This window comes from Hippichthys cyanospilos, chromosome 5 (genome assembly GCF_059441005.1).
Source record: "Hippichthys cyanospilos isolate Australia breed blue-spotted pipefish chromosome 5, RoL_Hcya_1.0, whole genome shotgun sequence".
Lineage (NCBI taxonomy): Eukaryota > Metazoa > Chordata > Actinopteri > Syngnathiformes > Syngnathidae > Hippichthys > Hippichthys cyanospilos.
In genome coordinates this window covers 4535851-4553350 of record NC_142373.1, presented here as the reverse complement: position 1 = coordinate 4553350, position 17500 = coordinate 4535851, and the positions used below count along the sequence as shown (strand labels likewise).

The 17500-nt window shown below is 39.8% G+C and overlaps 1 protein-coding gene across 1 annotated transcript in view; it reads left to right on the top strand.

Annotated features, from left to right (window-relative positions):
• Positions 1-17500, top strand: part of rab3gap1 (RAB3 GTPase activating protein subunit 1) — a 41297-nt gene that overhangs the window by 4299 nt on the left and 19498 nt on the right. The window contains exons 6-15 of the mRNA XM_088415508.1: positions 4023-4142; positions 6099-6264; positions 6883-6982; positions 7747-7828; positions 10141-10209; positions 12037-12110; positions 14467-14559; positions 16494-16666; positions 16928-17020; positions 17300-17472. Coding sequence (XP_088271634.1) covers positions 4023-4142; positions 6099-6264; positions 6883-6982; positions 7747-7828; positions 10141-10209; positions 12037-12110; positions 14467-14559; positions 16494-16666; positions 16928-17020; positions 17300-17472 — 1143 coding nt within the window. The remainder of the gene's footprint in view (positions 1-4022; positions 4143-6098; positions 6265-6882; positions 6983-7746; positions 7829-10140; positions 10210-12036; positions 12111-14466; positions 14560-16493; positions 16667-16927; positions 17021-17299; positions 17473-17500) is intronic.

The following is a 17500-nucleotide window of genomic DNA, read 5'->3' as shown; positions in this document are numbered from 1 at the left end:
TGTAAAAAAATAATTCTATGGCATAGAAATTAAAATGACTGAAAAAAACATAAGGAAGTTATTAAAATAGACATACCGGTATTCTATTTATTCTTTATCAGAAGCCATCTCTCAGGCATCTTTGAGCACACATTAAACATTGTTTTTTTATTTATTTATTTATTTTTTTAAAAAAGCAACATTTTTTCATTTCAAGCATACTCTTGTGTTAATATGTCCCCAGCAGTTGGGAATACTTTTTCAGATGGCACTCATGTGGCAGGAATGCACAGGTTGCACTTTGCCACAAGTTCCAGCACAGGATACTGGTGACAGTGCTCCTCAACAGTAAATCAAACAGATCTGTGGAAAAAAAAAGATAAAAACGAAGGAGAAATCTATTGTAATTCATCAAATACAGTGAAACCTTGAGATATGGTTGCTTCTGTATGTTGCTTCTCCTTCATATCACAAAATATACTTAGCATATAAAAAAAAAAAAAATACCAAATGAAATAAAAAAAAAAACAGAACTTGAAATCTCCCATTCTCCTTGAAAAGTCCCATTTGATATAAAGGCAACATGCTCATTATTATGGCTGCTGGGATATTGCACTTCTCGGGATACAAGAGCTTACTGCTTACAACTTGAACAGGAGCGTTATCTTTTCTGTTTGTCCCCCTCAACTACTTCCTCTCTTGACAAGCATGCACCTCCTCCCCCCTCTGTCTGTCTCTCTGTCTCTCTCTCTCGCTCAGTCGCTCGATATATATGTATGTACTGTATGTAAATGTATATATGTGTATGTATATATGTATATATATCTGTATATATATATATATATATATATATATATATATATATATATATATATATATATATATATATATATATACTGCTCACAAAAAATAAAGCAGCACTTAAGATGCATCAGATCTCAATATGAAGTGGGATATCTATACAAATAATGAAAGGGCAGTGTCTTAGGAAAAAAAAGATGCCGTCTTATAATACAAATAAAAATTTTCAGCCTACAGAGCCTACAGAAAGCTCAATTGTGTAGACACCATAAAATCAGTTTGAGGGCATCCCTGAGTTGTTTTACAGTCTGAGGAGCAACCTGGCAGTGCCTAATGGACCAAAACATCCCAGAGACGTTCTATTGAGTTGAAGTCAATTGTTTTAATTTCTTCATCCTCCAGATACTGCCTGCATAGTTTTGCCACATGAGGCCGGGCATTGTCGTGCATTAGGAGGAAACCAGGACCTACTGCATCAGCATAGGGTCTGACAATGGGTTCAAGAATGTCATCTCGATACCTTATGGCAGTTCGAGCACAGTTTCCTAGTAGACGCAGTAGAGGTCTGTGTGTTCCTCAATGGACATGCGTCCCCAGACCATCACTTACCCACCACCAAACCTGTCATGTTGAATGACGTTGCAGGCAGCATAACGTTCTCCTTGTATTCGCCAGACTCTTTCATGTTTATCACAGATGCTCAGGGTGAACCTGCTCTCGTCTGTGAAAAGTACAGGGCGCCAGTGGCGGACTTGCCAATTCTGTCGTTAAGCAAATGCCAGTCAAGCTCCACGGTGATGGGTATTGAGCACAGGGCCCACTACAGCACGCCGGGCCCTCAGGCCACCTTCATAATGTCTATTCCTGATTGTTTGAGTAGAGACATTCACACCAGTGTCCCTCTGGAGGTCGTTCTGTAGGGCACGAGCAGTGTTCAGCCTGTTCCGCCTTGCACAAAGAAGTAGGTATCGGTCCTGCTGAGAGGTTGAGGACCTTCTACGGCCCTGTCCAACTCTGCGAGAATAACCACCAGTCACCTGAAATCTCCTCCATGTTCTGGAGATTGTTCTGGGAGACACATTAAACCTTGCTGCAGCTCATGTGGATGTGCCATCCTGGAGAAGTTGGACAACCTGTGCAACTTCTGTAGGAATAAGGAATCGCCTCATACTGCCAGTGGAGATAAATACGCCAGCGAAAATCAGCTCGTGTGGAAAACCAGCCAAAAATGATCAAGAGGGAGAAACTTGAAATGACCTCCACATGTAAAACCAGTCCTGTTTTGATGGTTTTCTAACTGTTGCCACTGAACTGCACCTGTTGTTAATTCCATGAACACCAATACAGCTGAAATTGATTAACCAAGCCCTCAGCTGCTTAAACCAACCAGAAAACCTGTCAGACAGGTTTAAGTCAATTCATGCCAGGCCCAATAAAAAAAGTGTTCCTTTAATTTTTGTGAGCTGTTTATATATATATATATATATATATATATATATATATATATATATATATATATATATATATATATATATACAGTGGGCCCCCGGGTTACGAACTTAATCCGTTCAGCGGCTACGCTCGTATCTCGAATTGCTCGCATAGCGGGCAATCCAAACCCATGTTAATTCGTGAATGCGTGCAACACGCGCCGAAGCCTTAGGTAAAAACGACACATTGTATACATATATTAAAATTGAGTGACATAATCTACTGTACACTTGCATTATACAATATATACAATGGATAAATAGCTTTTACCTTTGAAACGACGAGACTTGAGCTGGGTGCAAGCAGAGGGGGGCAGAGTCCAACACTCAAAGTTAACACGGCGATAGATATGCTATTGGTCTTACAGTGTTACAGTAACTCTTTCAGTCAGGGTGCAAATCACGCAGATACTAAAACATCATCCTCTTATTTCTTTCTTTACCGCTGCTAGTAATTTTAGAAGCTATGTCTAACAGATAAAGTTTGCAAAGTCTTCACAACATTCCGTTTTTCACTAATTTTCTCTCCTTCCTTCCATCCTGTCCCATCAAGCTAGATAAAGGCGTTCGGCCAATAGCATATCGGCATTTCTGTGATTGACGTGTGACGCCGGCCAATAGCATCTCCGTGAGTGAGACCGGGTGACCTTAATCGACCAATAGCATATTCGCATCTCCGTGACTGACTGATAATTATTCGCACTTTTTTTTTAAACGGTTGGAATGTATTGACAATTAATTTAAAAAAAAACACACATTTAAACCAATGACAATTCTTTGTCCTGCAATCGGCACATTTAATTTCATGTCAGCTGTTTTTCCCTTTAGCTGTACAAACACTACACTTAAATGGTAATATATTTAGACACCGTGAGTGAGACAGTCAGTGTGACGTTGTAAGACCAATAGCGTTCACGTTACTGCCACAAGTACCTACTGATGATTGATGATGTCGCTACTGTTGATTTTATTGACGCAATTAAACGAGAACATTTCTACATACTCAATGGCCGGCATGTCGAATTGCTCGTAAGGCGAGAGGTTTGTTCGTAAGCGGAGGACAAAAATCTCCCTGATCCACGCTCGTAAGGCGAATTGTTCGTAAATCAGGGTGCTCGTAAGCCGGGGGCCGACTGTATATATAATGTGTGTGTGTGTGTGTGTGTGTGTGTGTGTGTGTGTGTGTGTATGTGGGTATATACGTAAGGTGCTATCAGGTCCCCAGAGAACAAATTGGGTATAGTGTCTTGCTCAAAGACACTTCGACATGGTTACCAGGGTCGGGGATCGAACTCATAACCGGGGATCGAACTCATAACCTTCTGGTTGCTGGGCAGACACTTTGATTAAATAGAGGTATTGTAGCACTCCTTAAAAAATTATAAACACATATATATCTCAGGAAAGGACAAATGACTATAAGCGAATAAAAGGATTGACATGGTTACAGTTTACTTTGAAAAACGCCCTTGTATCGGCAGCCGGTTGTGTTGACTTTCAGTTATTTGAAAATAACACTGGTATTTGCTCAATACCAATACATACTAGCTCATCCCTAACCTATTGTCTTGACCAAGGACACTTAGACAGTAGAAAGTCAAAGTCTGTTTTTTAACTGGTGATCCATCAGTCACTAAATGACCAGCTGAGCAAAAAAGGCAAGTTCAGACAGATTTTAGTGCATGAGATCTCTTAGATTATGTAAATGAGTATATGGAGATAATTAACACATTTATTCCATCTTTGTGACAGGTACGGTATACGAGAGTTTGTCGTCATAAGCCCAGGAGCCAACATTGAGGCTGTCATCAGCGAGTCCAAATGTAATTTGCTTCTGAGCTCCATCTCAGTTTCTCTGGTCAACAGTGGCTGGTGAGCTAACACGCTTTTTCATAATACTTTTACCAAAATTATGAAAAGAACACTTGTCATTGGGGAAAAAAAAAACTTCTATACTTTAAGATTAGATGTAAATTAAACTATCTGATATATATATATATATATATATATATATATATATATATATATATATATATATATATATACACACACAGTGGGACCCCGTGTTACGAACTTAATCCGTTCAGCGGCTACGCTAGTAACTTAAACTGCTAGTATGACGGGCAATCCAAACCTATGTTAATTAGTGATAATTAGTGAATGCGTGCAACGCGCGCAAAAACCTTAGGTAAAAACATCACGACTTTATACACATATTAAAAATGAGTAACATAATCTACTGTACAGTTAAATAAAATAACATATACAAAGGAAAAATGACATTTACCTTTGGGGCAACGGAGGCGGAGGGGAGCAGAGACCAACCCGCAGAATTTATTTATTTATTTTCTTTAACGGGAACTTTTCTCAAACTAGAACTTATCACCGGCGATTTCCTTCTCTTTAATCCATAATAGAAGAAGCCTCTCAATTTTGTTGTCGATCGAGGTCCGTCCCCCGGCAAGGAAAGTCTTGCCCTTAGAAGATTGCCGAGCGGTTATGGTCATACTCACAAGCAAGGTTAACCATGCGTGCGCCTCCTTCGTATTTTTTTTTTTTTTATTATCTCCTTTTTTTATTATCTCCTGCTTCGTTTCTATTGTCATCATCCTCTTACTTCTTCCTTTACCGCCACTAGCAATTTTAGAAGCCATGTCTAACAGATAAAGTTTGCAAAGTCTTAACAACATTCCTTCCTTCCGTTTTTGACTGATTTTCTCTCCTTCCTTCCGTCCCGACCAGCTGTGCCATCAAGCTAGATAAAGGCGTTCGGCCAATAGCATATTGGCATTTCTGTGATTGACGTGACGCCGGCCAATAGCATCTCAGTGAGTGAGACTGACCGTGACCTTAATCGACCAATAGCATATCGGCTTCTCCGTGACTGACTCCGTGACTGACACCGTGACTGAGACAGTGACTGTGACATTGTAAGAGCAGTAGCGTTCAATGTTGCCGTGACCAGCGTCGTCTATTGATTTTGTAGACACAGCAGAGCGAAAATATCCGAACTAATACAATGGCCGGCATGTCAGATTGTTCGTAAGACGAAAGGTTTGTTCGTAAGTGGGGGACAAAAAACTCCGTGGTCCACGCTCGTAAGTCGAAATGTTCGTAAAAGAGGGTGTTCGTAAACCGGGGGCCGACTGTCCTTTTTTTTTTTTCGAAATAAACTACCTGATTTAGGCAGATATTGCATAAAACGAAAATAATTCATTTTTTCAGATGATTCACAGACCGGGCAATACCGGGCCATGGACAGGTTGTTTGGGTACTTCTGTACCAGATCTTATGATATCATTATTATAAAGCACCTATCCCACCGAGGGGTTAATATTAGCAGATTTTGCATTCTCAGAGTTCTTTCAAGATCGCACACATTTGCCACATTTTCACTTGTACTCATGTGACAAGGTTAAAAAATGTCTTGAGCTAAGAAAAACTTAAAACTGTCAGTGACCATTTACAGAACATTTTGTATCTGCTGAACATGTTTTACACCTTATATAGGGTTTTTCTACCTTACATACTCAAAATGCTTTACAGTGACCTCTCTCTATAGTATGGTTCACTTTTCACGACTTTGCTTTGTTCGATTTGGAATGTGGTCTATCCGGGAGTTGGACAGATTAAGAATTTCACTGTGTGGTTTCGTGCTATGCATGTGACAATAAATCTCGTATCTTTGAATCTTGAATTTTGGAAAATGACGGTAAAAAAAAAATCTGACTATCACTTTGATGTTTTTAGCCTCGAAGGTAGCCAATAAAAAAAAAAAAATCTTTGAAAATGTTGTAATATATTTGTCTTTTTATCCTTTGCCATCAGCCAAGTCCCCATGTTTGTGCAGATTCAGCAAAAATGGAGGCGTTTATATTCTGGTGAATGCCAGGGACATGGTGTCCACACTGAGTTTGAGATGGTACACCTACGTAAGGTACCAAGTCAGTACAACCACTTGTCTGGCCTACTTGACATCTTCAAATCAAAGACAGTAAGTGCTAGAGTCTTATATGGACAGCTCAATGCTCTATACTGCATGGGATCAACGTTGTTTACATTGAAAGCTCATTGAAGCTCATCACAAAATGCACCTGTAAAACCTACCCAGGATTGGATTTAACTGATATGATAAATCATGCAGGTAGATCCTTCGAATTAAAATTTTATTAATCAGCTGTTGTCTTACTAGGACAAACAAACACGCATACCTGCACCCGCGCACGCCGCACGTGACATTTTAAATCAATTTAAATCGTAGTAAAAGAGTAGTCTAGTTCTTATATGAATCAATTTTTTGGCACACACCTACAAAATAAGTTGCGTCTGGTTGTCGCATGTTGAATTGAAAGTACGAGTTTGGGATGCAAGAACGTAGAAAAACAAGAGCACTGGGCCCATGATCACTCAATTCAGAGATCATTAGCTAAGGTGGAAGAGTCTGTTCATAGGACAACATTAAGTTGTACAATACACAAATTTGGTCTTTATGGAAGAGTGGCAAGAAGAAAGACATTTCTCAAAGATAGTTTCCTCAAGAGTGAAGTGTAAAGCCATAATTATGCACACAGTTTTAAGTGTTCACAATATACTTTTGTCTTGCTCTCTCTAGGGATACACCATATATCCCTTACCGCCAATCAATATTGCAATTCGTTTCACTTACATTCTTCAGGACTGGCAGCAGCATTCTTGGCCATTGCAGCCTCCAGGTACGTCTATATGGTGATGATGATGATGATAGTATTCAATGTGCTCTATTTCAGATGCATTCAGACTTTTCCCCCTCCTTATATGCTTAGCTGTTTTGATCTCTTGGTAGACTATGCTTTTCTTGATAATTCCGCTGAACTTCGCAGGAGCTACAGTACCTTCCAATCCCTTCATTAAGGGCTCCAGGGTGCACCTAGTTAACCCCCAAATTAAAGAGTTTGCACCAGTGCAGCCAAACACAATTCAGGGAAGGGTAAAAATCCGTCAAGTTAAAGGGTAAAGATGTGGCTGTTTTGAAATCAATCACTGTGTTTTATGTGCACTATTCTATCAGTTAGATCACTTTGATGATAGTATTCAATGTGCTCTATTTTAGATGCATTCAGACTTTTCCCCTTCCTTATATGCTTAGCTGTTTTGATCTCTTGGTAGACTATGCTTTTCTTGATAATTCCGCTGAACTTCGCAGGAGCTACAGTACCTTCCAATCCCTTCAAGGGCTCCAGGGTGCACCTAGTTGACCCCCAAATTAAAGAGTTTGCACCAGTGCAGCCAAACACAATTCAGGGAAGGGTAAAAATCTGTCAAGTTAAAGGGTAAAGATGTGGCTGTTTTGAAATCAATCACTGTGTTTTATGTGCAATATTCTATCAGTTAGATCACTTTGTAAACACCCATTTTTAATGGTGCTGTATGAGTGTGATAAATTTTTAATACGCAGCTGTAATTCAGTGTGTTGATCCTCCTTGTGGATTTTTGCCAGACTTCGACAATCTTCTTGGAGGTGAGGTGGGAGTGGAGGAGTTTGGGAAGCTTCCATTTGGTGCATGTGAGGAAACAATCAGGTGAAATATGTTAACATCCAATTTGTATAATGTCTCAAAATTAGAAACATTTGCAGTGGGAGCATATTTGCCCTCATCTCAAATTATATTATTACATTGTTTCTCCATTAAGGTGTACCTCTGGAGAGCCCACATTGCATCTTACACTTCATATTGCACTTCTTGCAATGCACTTGATATTGCAATATATCAATAAATCACTATTGACGGATGTACATTTTGCCAAGGAAGACAAGAAATTAAAAAAAAAAAAACTAACTAATAATTGAAGCAAAGCAAGTTTTCTGTCATCGTAATTGTCACTTACTCTCAAGTCAACAGGAGAGGATAAGGAAGACTAGGAGACAGAACAAGATGATTACGTTTATAAATATAAACACAAGATTATACGATTCCACCTTGTCTACATTTTTCGGCTACCCCTCAGTGCGGGAAAACATATTCTTCTACACTGCTATGTTTGTTTGGGAAAAATGGCATTTACATCACATTTGATTTGATTTGACTTACTGACCCTTAAAGAAACATGACAAAATTAAATGGAAAATAAAATAAAAAAAATAATGGAAATGCATCAATATGTATCACAGTTCAACACAAAGGAGTAGGAAAAGGTACAAAACTTAGTCCTACCTCTTTTACTCTCTATAATATTATGTCTTATTCAGACACTAGGTTATCATCATCATTATATAGGGGTTATAGTCGACAGGTTTTCTCAATGCATTAATTTAGATTGTACTAAATTTATTGGCTAAGGATTTTCTTTTTCTAATTTACCATATACAAAAGGGGTGCCCAAGCCTTTTTGCCTCTAGATATTTAATTTTCCATTAAAGAGGGAAGGGGGGGAGGGGGGGTGTTATCCCAACAACCAGTAATGGTGAGAAAATAAAGTTAACTTGCACTTGCAATAAAAGCATTAGTGAAAGATACAATAAAACTGTGAAATGCTATTTTTTTTGTCTGTTTATTTTTGCAATCTGCCTACAGTGTATCTTTTAAATGTTATACACTGAGGAAGACAATAATAAACCTGTTGGCTCATTGTTCACATGATTAAACATCTACATATTTTTGGTGCTGCTTATCCTCACAAGGGTCACAGGCTTGTTGGTGCCTTTCCCAGCTGCCTTCGGGGAGTAGGCGGGAGACACTGAATTGGTTGCCAGTCTGCAGGGCACACAGAAACGAACATCTATCTATTCACGCACCCAATTCAGTGTCCAATACACCAGTGGTCCCCAACCTTTTGATCATCACGGACCGGTCAACGCCTTACATTTATATTGTGGACCGGGGGGGGGGGGGCTCTTAAAGTTTTCAATGTCGCAATCTTGCAGTGGTCGAGACTGTGCTAAATATTGTGCTGACAATGTTGCGCTAATGTTAGCTTAGCACAGTAACTGCGGTTCAACAACTGTTAATTGAAGTAAACGCGCTGCACATACATACAGTTGTCCCAAGTTCTCGCTTCCGCCTTTCTACAAGCCAGGTGAGTGCTCTTGCTTGGCTCTGTTTTGTAGTGAAAGCTCAGCTGGCCCTGTTGGATCGCTCCCTGTGACCGCAAAGCGGCCGCCATGATTCATTCCTGCCCCCTGCGTGAGCCGTTGAATGTTCCCAAAGTTGATTGGCTGTCGCAACTCGAAACGCGGAAATAGTAAAAAAAAAATTAACTTCACGCGAAAGGTGAAATTTCGCTTCTCGTGACCGCGCACGGCCATTCGCGTTGCTCCATTTGCGTCCATCGTGTCGCCCGATGTGCATTCGCGCCCAGTCACGCAAACTCCATTGACTACAATACAAAACTCTCCGCTTTTTTGCCCCGTTCACGTTCGGTGTGCACGTACCACTAAACTAAATCATCTCCAAAACATTATTTCGGGTGCAGCCCACGCGGCCCGGTACCAGTTGATCCACGGACCGGTACCGGTCCGCAGGCCGGGGGTTGGAGACCACTGCAACACACCATACATGTTTTTGGAGTGTGGGAGGAAGCAGGAGTGCCTGGAGAGTACCCAGACAGGCTCAGGGAGAACATGGAAACCCCACATAGGAAGGCTGGAGCGAGGTGGATTTGAACTTGGGTGCCTTTAACTGTGAGCTGGACATGCTATTCACTGCACCACCGAGCCGCCATGATTAAACACAAGATAGGATTTTTTGTTTTCCTACGGAAGTACTCATTTTTACATCACAAAACCTAACATTTTAAGAGTGTTTATACTTTTTGTAACAACTGAATTCACTTTATCTATATGAAAACTTGATTAACCGGGAGTGTTTCAAAGTTATTTTGTCTTTTCTTGAAGTGAGCTTCATCTTTCAACCACTTGGCCTGACTTGACAGAAGGCACGGTTTTGGACAATGACGTCTACAGGTAAGTTTATCTTTCAACCACGAGTTTTTTTTTCTTCTTGGGTCTTTCCCCCAAAAAACTGTAGAGCAGATGTTAGTTTTCACACAATAAATAAATACCACATTACGACGCTGATTACAATCGTGGACTCAAAGATGAATGAGAGAGTGAGAGAATAGTTTTTCAGCATACAATGTTAATTTGGAATACACAATATGATGCTGATAATTTGACCTGTTATAAGTGGCTAATTATATGACTTGACGTCACATATAATTATTGACCGGATAGTGGCAGAAAAAAAAAAGTCATATTATTTTGAATTAGAAAGATATTGAATGCTGTCTCAAGTACACTAATAGTGGCATGGTGACTGTCACTTTAATTATCCAAACCTCTGCTGAATGACTTAGAAAGGTTAGGTTAAAGGCATCACTTTAGCACCAGCTGTGCCTTTTCCTTTTTAATTCTTTCAGCATTATCAGAAAAGGCAACCCCTAGAATGCCAGCCTATCCCAATCACACCGCTCCAGGTCTCACTGTCACTGCCCACATGAGCATTGAAATACCCCAGCAGACTGAGGGAGTCCCCAGAGAGCACTCTTTGGCACACCTTCCAAGGACTCCAAAAAGGGTGGGTACTCTGAATTGTGTTTTCATGCATAAGCATAACCAACAGTCAGGGCCTGTTGCCCCACCTGAATGTGGAAGGAGGTTACCCTCTCGCCCATAGGGGTCAACCCCAATGTACAGGCACCGAGCCAGGAGGCAATCACTATGCCCACACCTGCTCGGCGCCTCTCACCTTGAGCAATTCCAGAGTGGAAGAAAGACCAACCCCTCTCGAGAGGACTGGTACCAGAGCCCAAGTTGTGTGTGAAGGCGATTCGGACTATATCTAATCTGAATTTCTCAGCCTCACACACCAGTGTCACAAGGTGACATGCCATGTCCCAAGTGATAGCTTCCATAGCCGTGGATCTGTCTGCCACGGTTCCTTCACACCTGACCCCTATGGCCCCTTCCACGGGAGGCGCCCAGCTCTCTTCGCACCTGACCCTTATGGCCCCTCCCGCGAGTGGAGCGCCCATGGGTGGGGGGACCCATGTCGTCTCTTTGAGCTGTGCCCGGCCAGGCCTCTTATGTTCAGGCCTGGCCACTAGCCTCTTGCCAACAAGCCCCACCTCCAGCCCGGCTCCAGAGGGGGGGCCCCTGTGACCCTTGTCTGGGCAAAGGAAAACTGGATCCACTTTTGAATTCAGCATGAGTGGTTTATCAGCTGTGCTTAGTCTGGTGCCTCACCTCAGATATGTTTTTTGTCATGGGTGACTCTACCAAGGGCATAAGCCTCAAACACAACACCACAGCTGGTGTTGACCTAAGTTTTACAAAACTATAACACTAGAATCAGGCATTTCTTTATTTTCTGTGATGGTTTGAGCTATACTAAGGCTATATCTTAGAACTAGTTATTGGAAGATGCACCACATAAGGTTGGTGGAACAAGATTGTTATGATAGTGGGACATTAGGACTTTCTTTGACCCACTCCCTTTCAGCAATTAGTGGAAAATGTAACTTTTTTTCATTAGTACAATATGAAATATGATGTGCATTTGCTTATCTCCCTCATTGTTTTATTATGAACAAACACGTTATCTATTATCTATTGAAAGAAAGAAAGAAAGAAGCTTGTAACATAAAACTAACAAAATATTTGAATTTTCTATTTCTGCCAAAGATGCATCAATAAGACTGGTAAATGTAAGGGTTGTGGTTTCTTTATTAATATTTTAAAATGCACAAATAAAATGATCTTGATAAATTTGCCTGAATCTATTTCTGACAGTGACCTTAACCCCCTCCATGCACCTCACTGGTCACTCCGGATCAAGACAGTTGAACATCCTCAGTGTCTACTGGGTAAGATGTTTACCTATCTGTTAAGAGTCTGTAAAATACTATTTCAAATTAATTTCATAATGGTTGTTCGTTATATATTAGTGTTAAAGTGTTGGAATTAGAAGTTTACTTTCTGTATACTAGATAAGACACTTTTTCTGATATTAGTGAGATTTTCCTACTTTAGGTTAATCAGCAACCAACATTCTGTTTACAGAATGACAGAAGGTTTTTTTTATTTTATTTTTTTATTTTTCACTACGTTCAGAAGTCAGAATGTTAGGGAAAAAAAAGATTAATTCCTTGATTAGTCTAAATTAACATGTAGCGTAATACCTAAAACAAATTAATTTTTGGTCACATACGGTTTTTTGCAATATATCATTTTGACCTCAATGTATGACAAATGCCAATTCTCTATATTCTTTAACCTTTTGTACATAAAATGCACTGTTTACACAGAAGACACAATTAAATTTCTAAATAATAAAAGAAAAAAAGAAGGCAATTAAACGTAATATCCACTGAGCAGAAAAAGTCTCAATCAAAATATGTGGTCATACACTCATACTAATTCTGTTCAAGGAATACAACAAATAATGCAGTTGACAATCGTGCTTCATGTAAAAATTACTTATGATTTAACAGCAGTTTTAGCAACACAAGTTTCCCAGGTTACGCACCTGTCTAAGGAAAGGTGTAAAACATATGAAAGGAAGGGAAAGTCATTCTCTGTCTGCAAGGAATTTATTTACAGAACAAAAACAGAGCCGATGCCTTTTTACAAAAAATAGTATTCACAAAAGGAATGCTATTTATAATAAGGTAGGACAATGGGTCAAACAGAAATGGCAACAGTAAAAATCTGGCACGCAAACTAAGAAATCACCTTTAACTACTGTATCTAGTACAAAATAAAAATCACTATAACCACTACCTACGGGAGCAAAACATGAGAGGAAGAAAAAATAAAAATCACAAGTCTAATCACAAACAATAGTCGGGGTCCGGAAAATGTTGCTGTCAAAAGTCAGTGCCCACATTGACAGTTCCTGGAAGCCATTAACCTTTGTGGCAATTTTCTTGACCAATCAGAGATGGCAACCCTCCTCCATCATCCACCAATCAATGCAGTCCACTAGCTTGCACAGGTCCTTTCTATAAAGAGAGAACTTAATCTTTTGCACTCTTACAACAAAAACAAACTTGATGACAGGGCTGTAGGAGCCATCTTGTTCTAAAGGCAAGCTTTTATTCAGATGTGGTGTTTCAGTATTTTTTTTTAAACCTATTCTCTACCAAAAGTGCAGTTAGGTTTTTTTGCGAGGTTTTTTTTTGATGTATGAGTGCTATCTTTAGGATTTAATGTAACTCTTCTGCAAAGAAGGCTCAAAAGCATTTTAATGATATAAAAGCGGTTACTGAGTGGTCGAACAGCTTTTGACCAGAGGTCAAATTGGAACATTTTGAACTCATTAAATACAGGGGGAAAACTCCTGATTATTTGTGGGTATATTAATGGTAAACATTTTAAAACCTGGAATTTTTTTTATGTTCCCACCCAAGTTCAACTGAATCTGCTGATGTTAAAGTTTTAATTTCAAATTGGATCTATATGAGACAACTATGAGCAAAATAGAAGTTGTGAGTTACTTTGGTGGATATGTTTTCTAACACGGAAGACATTTGACTCATTAAAATCCTGCCTCTCACCATGCGCTTGACACGTCCCAATTCCATTTGAAAGGGCTGTTGAACTAAATGGTAGTCCTGAATTGCAATGAATTTCAGATTATGTTGAAATTGGACTTGTGTATCAGGGAATACATGTAAAATTAGAGATGACTTGGTGTAGATATGAATATGTGCATTTTTTTGGCTGAAGAATATCCTTCCAATTTGAGCAGAACACTTGTGAGGGGGCTGTAGTTCATCTGTTTTGATGAATCCCTCTGGATTGTCTGTCTGGGTTCAGACAGGAATAGCTCCAAATTTCCATACAATCTCATGAGGACACAACCCTCTGATCTAAAATATAGTATTTTGTTTTACTTTTGTCACCAAAGAATAGACACTTCCTGAAAACAACAATGACACCCCCCCCGCTTTTTTCTTTAAAGACATTATATGCTCCATGAAGATTAGTGACTCAGGTTGCAAAAAGAGATCATATTTGTTCCCCTAATTACAAAGGTTCATTTAACGTGTTTCCCCGCGTTTTCTTCTGGACTTACAAAGCGATGCCAACCTCTTACATCTTAAAATTTTATACATTTTTGTTGGTCGAGCATGGTATGCGATTGATTGCCTTTGAGTGTACCCTTAATACTTTCAGAAAAGAAAAAAAAAACATGTTAAGTGTTATCATCTCCTGCAGGTGACTTACTGACAGACCTATTTAAGTTACGGGGGAGAAAGGAGACAACAGAAGAAATTCTTGGGCGAGGATCGGCTGAGGATAGCGGCAAAGGTTGGATTATCGGATTTAGTTCTGATTGTCTTGACTAAATTTCTCTCTAAATCTATACCTAAAAGCCATGTACTTGTTTGAAAAATGTGTGCGGTTGGTACGCAACAGCTGTACTAGTTATCAATGGGAAACAAATATTATGGAAAGTGAGCACACTAGTGGTGATGGCTCTAAATCAGCAAGCACAAGTTGGCTTCGTCTAAAATGCCCATTCCAATCCTTCCCCCAAACAAAAAGTGATTACATTTATATCATAGTATGAACATTTCATACTCAATGTGCACCAGAATACCTTTATCTATTGTTCAGAATCCACTCTTTATCACAGGCACTTGACATCACATTCATTTCATTCACCCCTTACAGTGCCCTAGAGCTATTTCCACAGTTGCATTTTGAATCTACTGCTTGGATGGGGAAGCGAAGAGTGGGATTTTCCACTGTGTCAAATTGGATGGTTAGATAAATGCACGCACGCAGTGAACTGGACAAGACAACTGGCTTTTGCACGATGTGGACCCCATCTTTGACAGAATAATAAGCAAATCGTCAATCCTCAACTATAAATCTCCATCAGGGCATTTTCTTCATTCTGTTGTTCTAAACTGATCTGGAAACTATTGATCCCCAGCAATTATGTTTTTGTTAAAAACAAATAACAATGTCTTTGGTAACTCTCTTCTGTCACTTTGCTGTAATTGGGACGTTATGTTAAACAACACTTGGCTCTCAGCGCTGGCGGACACTTTTTGCTCTATTCCTTCCTACTCTTATCTCCCTTGCTTTGCTGTGCTTTGTTCTGTCCTGTCTTCAGTCCTATCTATCATTTTAGCCTCCTGCAGTATTTTTCCTTTGAAATCTAACCATGGAATTGGTCAGCTGGGCTCTCAACTCTATTGACAGGGGAGCCTTCTTGTCCCTTTGTGACATTGGCAACCGGATATCTTTTCGGCTACTTCTTCCAGCTCATCCAGGAGGTTCCCCAGGCATTTCCATCGCAGCCAAGAGACATACTCACTCCAGCGTGTCTCCTCCCTGTGGAACATGCCTGAAACACCTCATCAGGGAGGCATCCAACCCAGATGCCCCAGCCACCACGACAGACCGTTACAGAGTCCTCAAAAGAGCAGACTCTGCACAGATCCGTCTGTCGATCTTCTGTTCCATCCTACCCTCTCTTGTGAACAAAACTCAAGATACTTAAACTCCTCCACTTGGGGCAGGATCTCATCTCCGACCTGAAGAGGGCACTCCACCCTTTTCCGACTGAGGACCGCAAAAATAACAACTTTATTTCAGGCAACTGCCTCCTTCACGTTCACAACTACTAAACTCCATGCTTCCCCAGCACCCTCCTCGCATACCAAGAGCAACACTGCCCTCAAGCAGTATGACATGTGAAGTTGGTTCTCCAAACTAAACAACATTTACCACCACTGGTGTGTGAGTCCATTAGGTAAATGAGTTGTCAGTGTGAGCACTTTGAGTACATGAGAAAGGTGAAAAAGCACTATATAAGTACAATATCCATTTACCATTTCCCAACTATTGTCTGTGACGTACGTATGTCTGGTTTTGTCAAAACGCATTCAATATACATTGCTTTGAAAAAGTATTTGCCCTTTAATGATTTGTTTTTGTGCAATTCTGACGTAAATCCTACCTGGTACATCCATCCATTTGCGTCTCCAAATGCTCTTCAAAACATTGAATGCGACCCAGAAATTGAGTTCAAGCCATCATATTTGGGAGTGTCTCATTTGTCTCCACATCAAGGTTTAAGAATCGAGCTTAAATCGAGAGACATCTGGACTTATGCCCCTATGGAAGTCTTGTCTCACTTCTGTGATGTGCAGCTCTTTCTATATTTATTTATTGCATTTGAAAGCTTAGGTGGTGCATGTCAAATTTAACTGTAAACTGTTGCTTTACAGATATTGCTGACATCAGTTCTGCTCTATCAAAGCTGACAGAGCCTACTGCACCAGTGCCAATGTCCAAACTCTCTGTATCCAGCATGGTGCATAATGCTCGAAGGCACATCCAACGGCACAGGCTTACTGATGAGTGTCCACTTGGCACAGATGTTCTTAATTGTATTCTTCAGGTAAATGTTTTTGAAAATCTTTGAAGTGTGGTCTTTAAACATTAGTTCACAAACTAAAAAGAACAATAACATTTGTTACATAAATTTAATGAAAGCTCCGTGGAAGGTAAACATTCCTAAAAAAGGGTATTTTCGCAAGTGAATGTTGGATTTTTGAAAGGTGAACATTTTTGTTGTTGGTGGAGTTAAGATGAACAGTTAAAAGAAGACTGTATACAGAATATTTCTTAATTGTAAGGCTTTTTCCACCCCTTTGCTCAGTATCTTTTCCCAGATGCTGCTGTGGATAAGACAGAAAATCAAACTGCACAACCACATAGCTACGGAAATCCTCTAAAAGATGAAAATAATGATGTAAGTACATGTTGTTCAGTTATTCCTTTTTTATTTAAAATCATTCACAGTATATGTGATATTTTAGAATGTTGTCATGGGGTCTTTTCATTTTTAAAACAATGAGAGACAACTTTCATTTTATTCGTATCACATTTGCTCAGGGTCAAGTATGAATCATTACTTCCCTTTTCAAAAGCCATCAACTCAAAATTGAGTAAAGATTGGAATGAATGTGTACATTGTTTCATTTTGAATGTGAATTAAAAGCAATATTAACAGCATTTTTTCCTGTCTCAGGACCTTTTTATTCAGTTGAAGGCAGCACCAGTTGAAAGTCTGACCTATCGGCTGGCACTGTGCATATGTCTAGTCAACTACTACCATGGTGGAATGCGAGCTGTGGCCTACCTCTGGCAAGAGTTTGTCCTTGAGTTGCGATATCGCTGGGAAAACAATTACCAAATCTGTGGGTGGGTAGGATACACTGAGTCATTATTA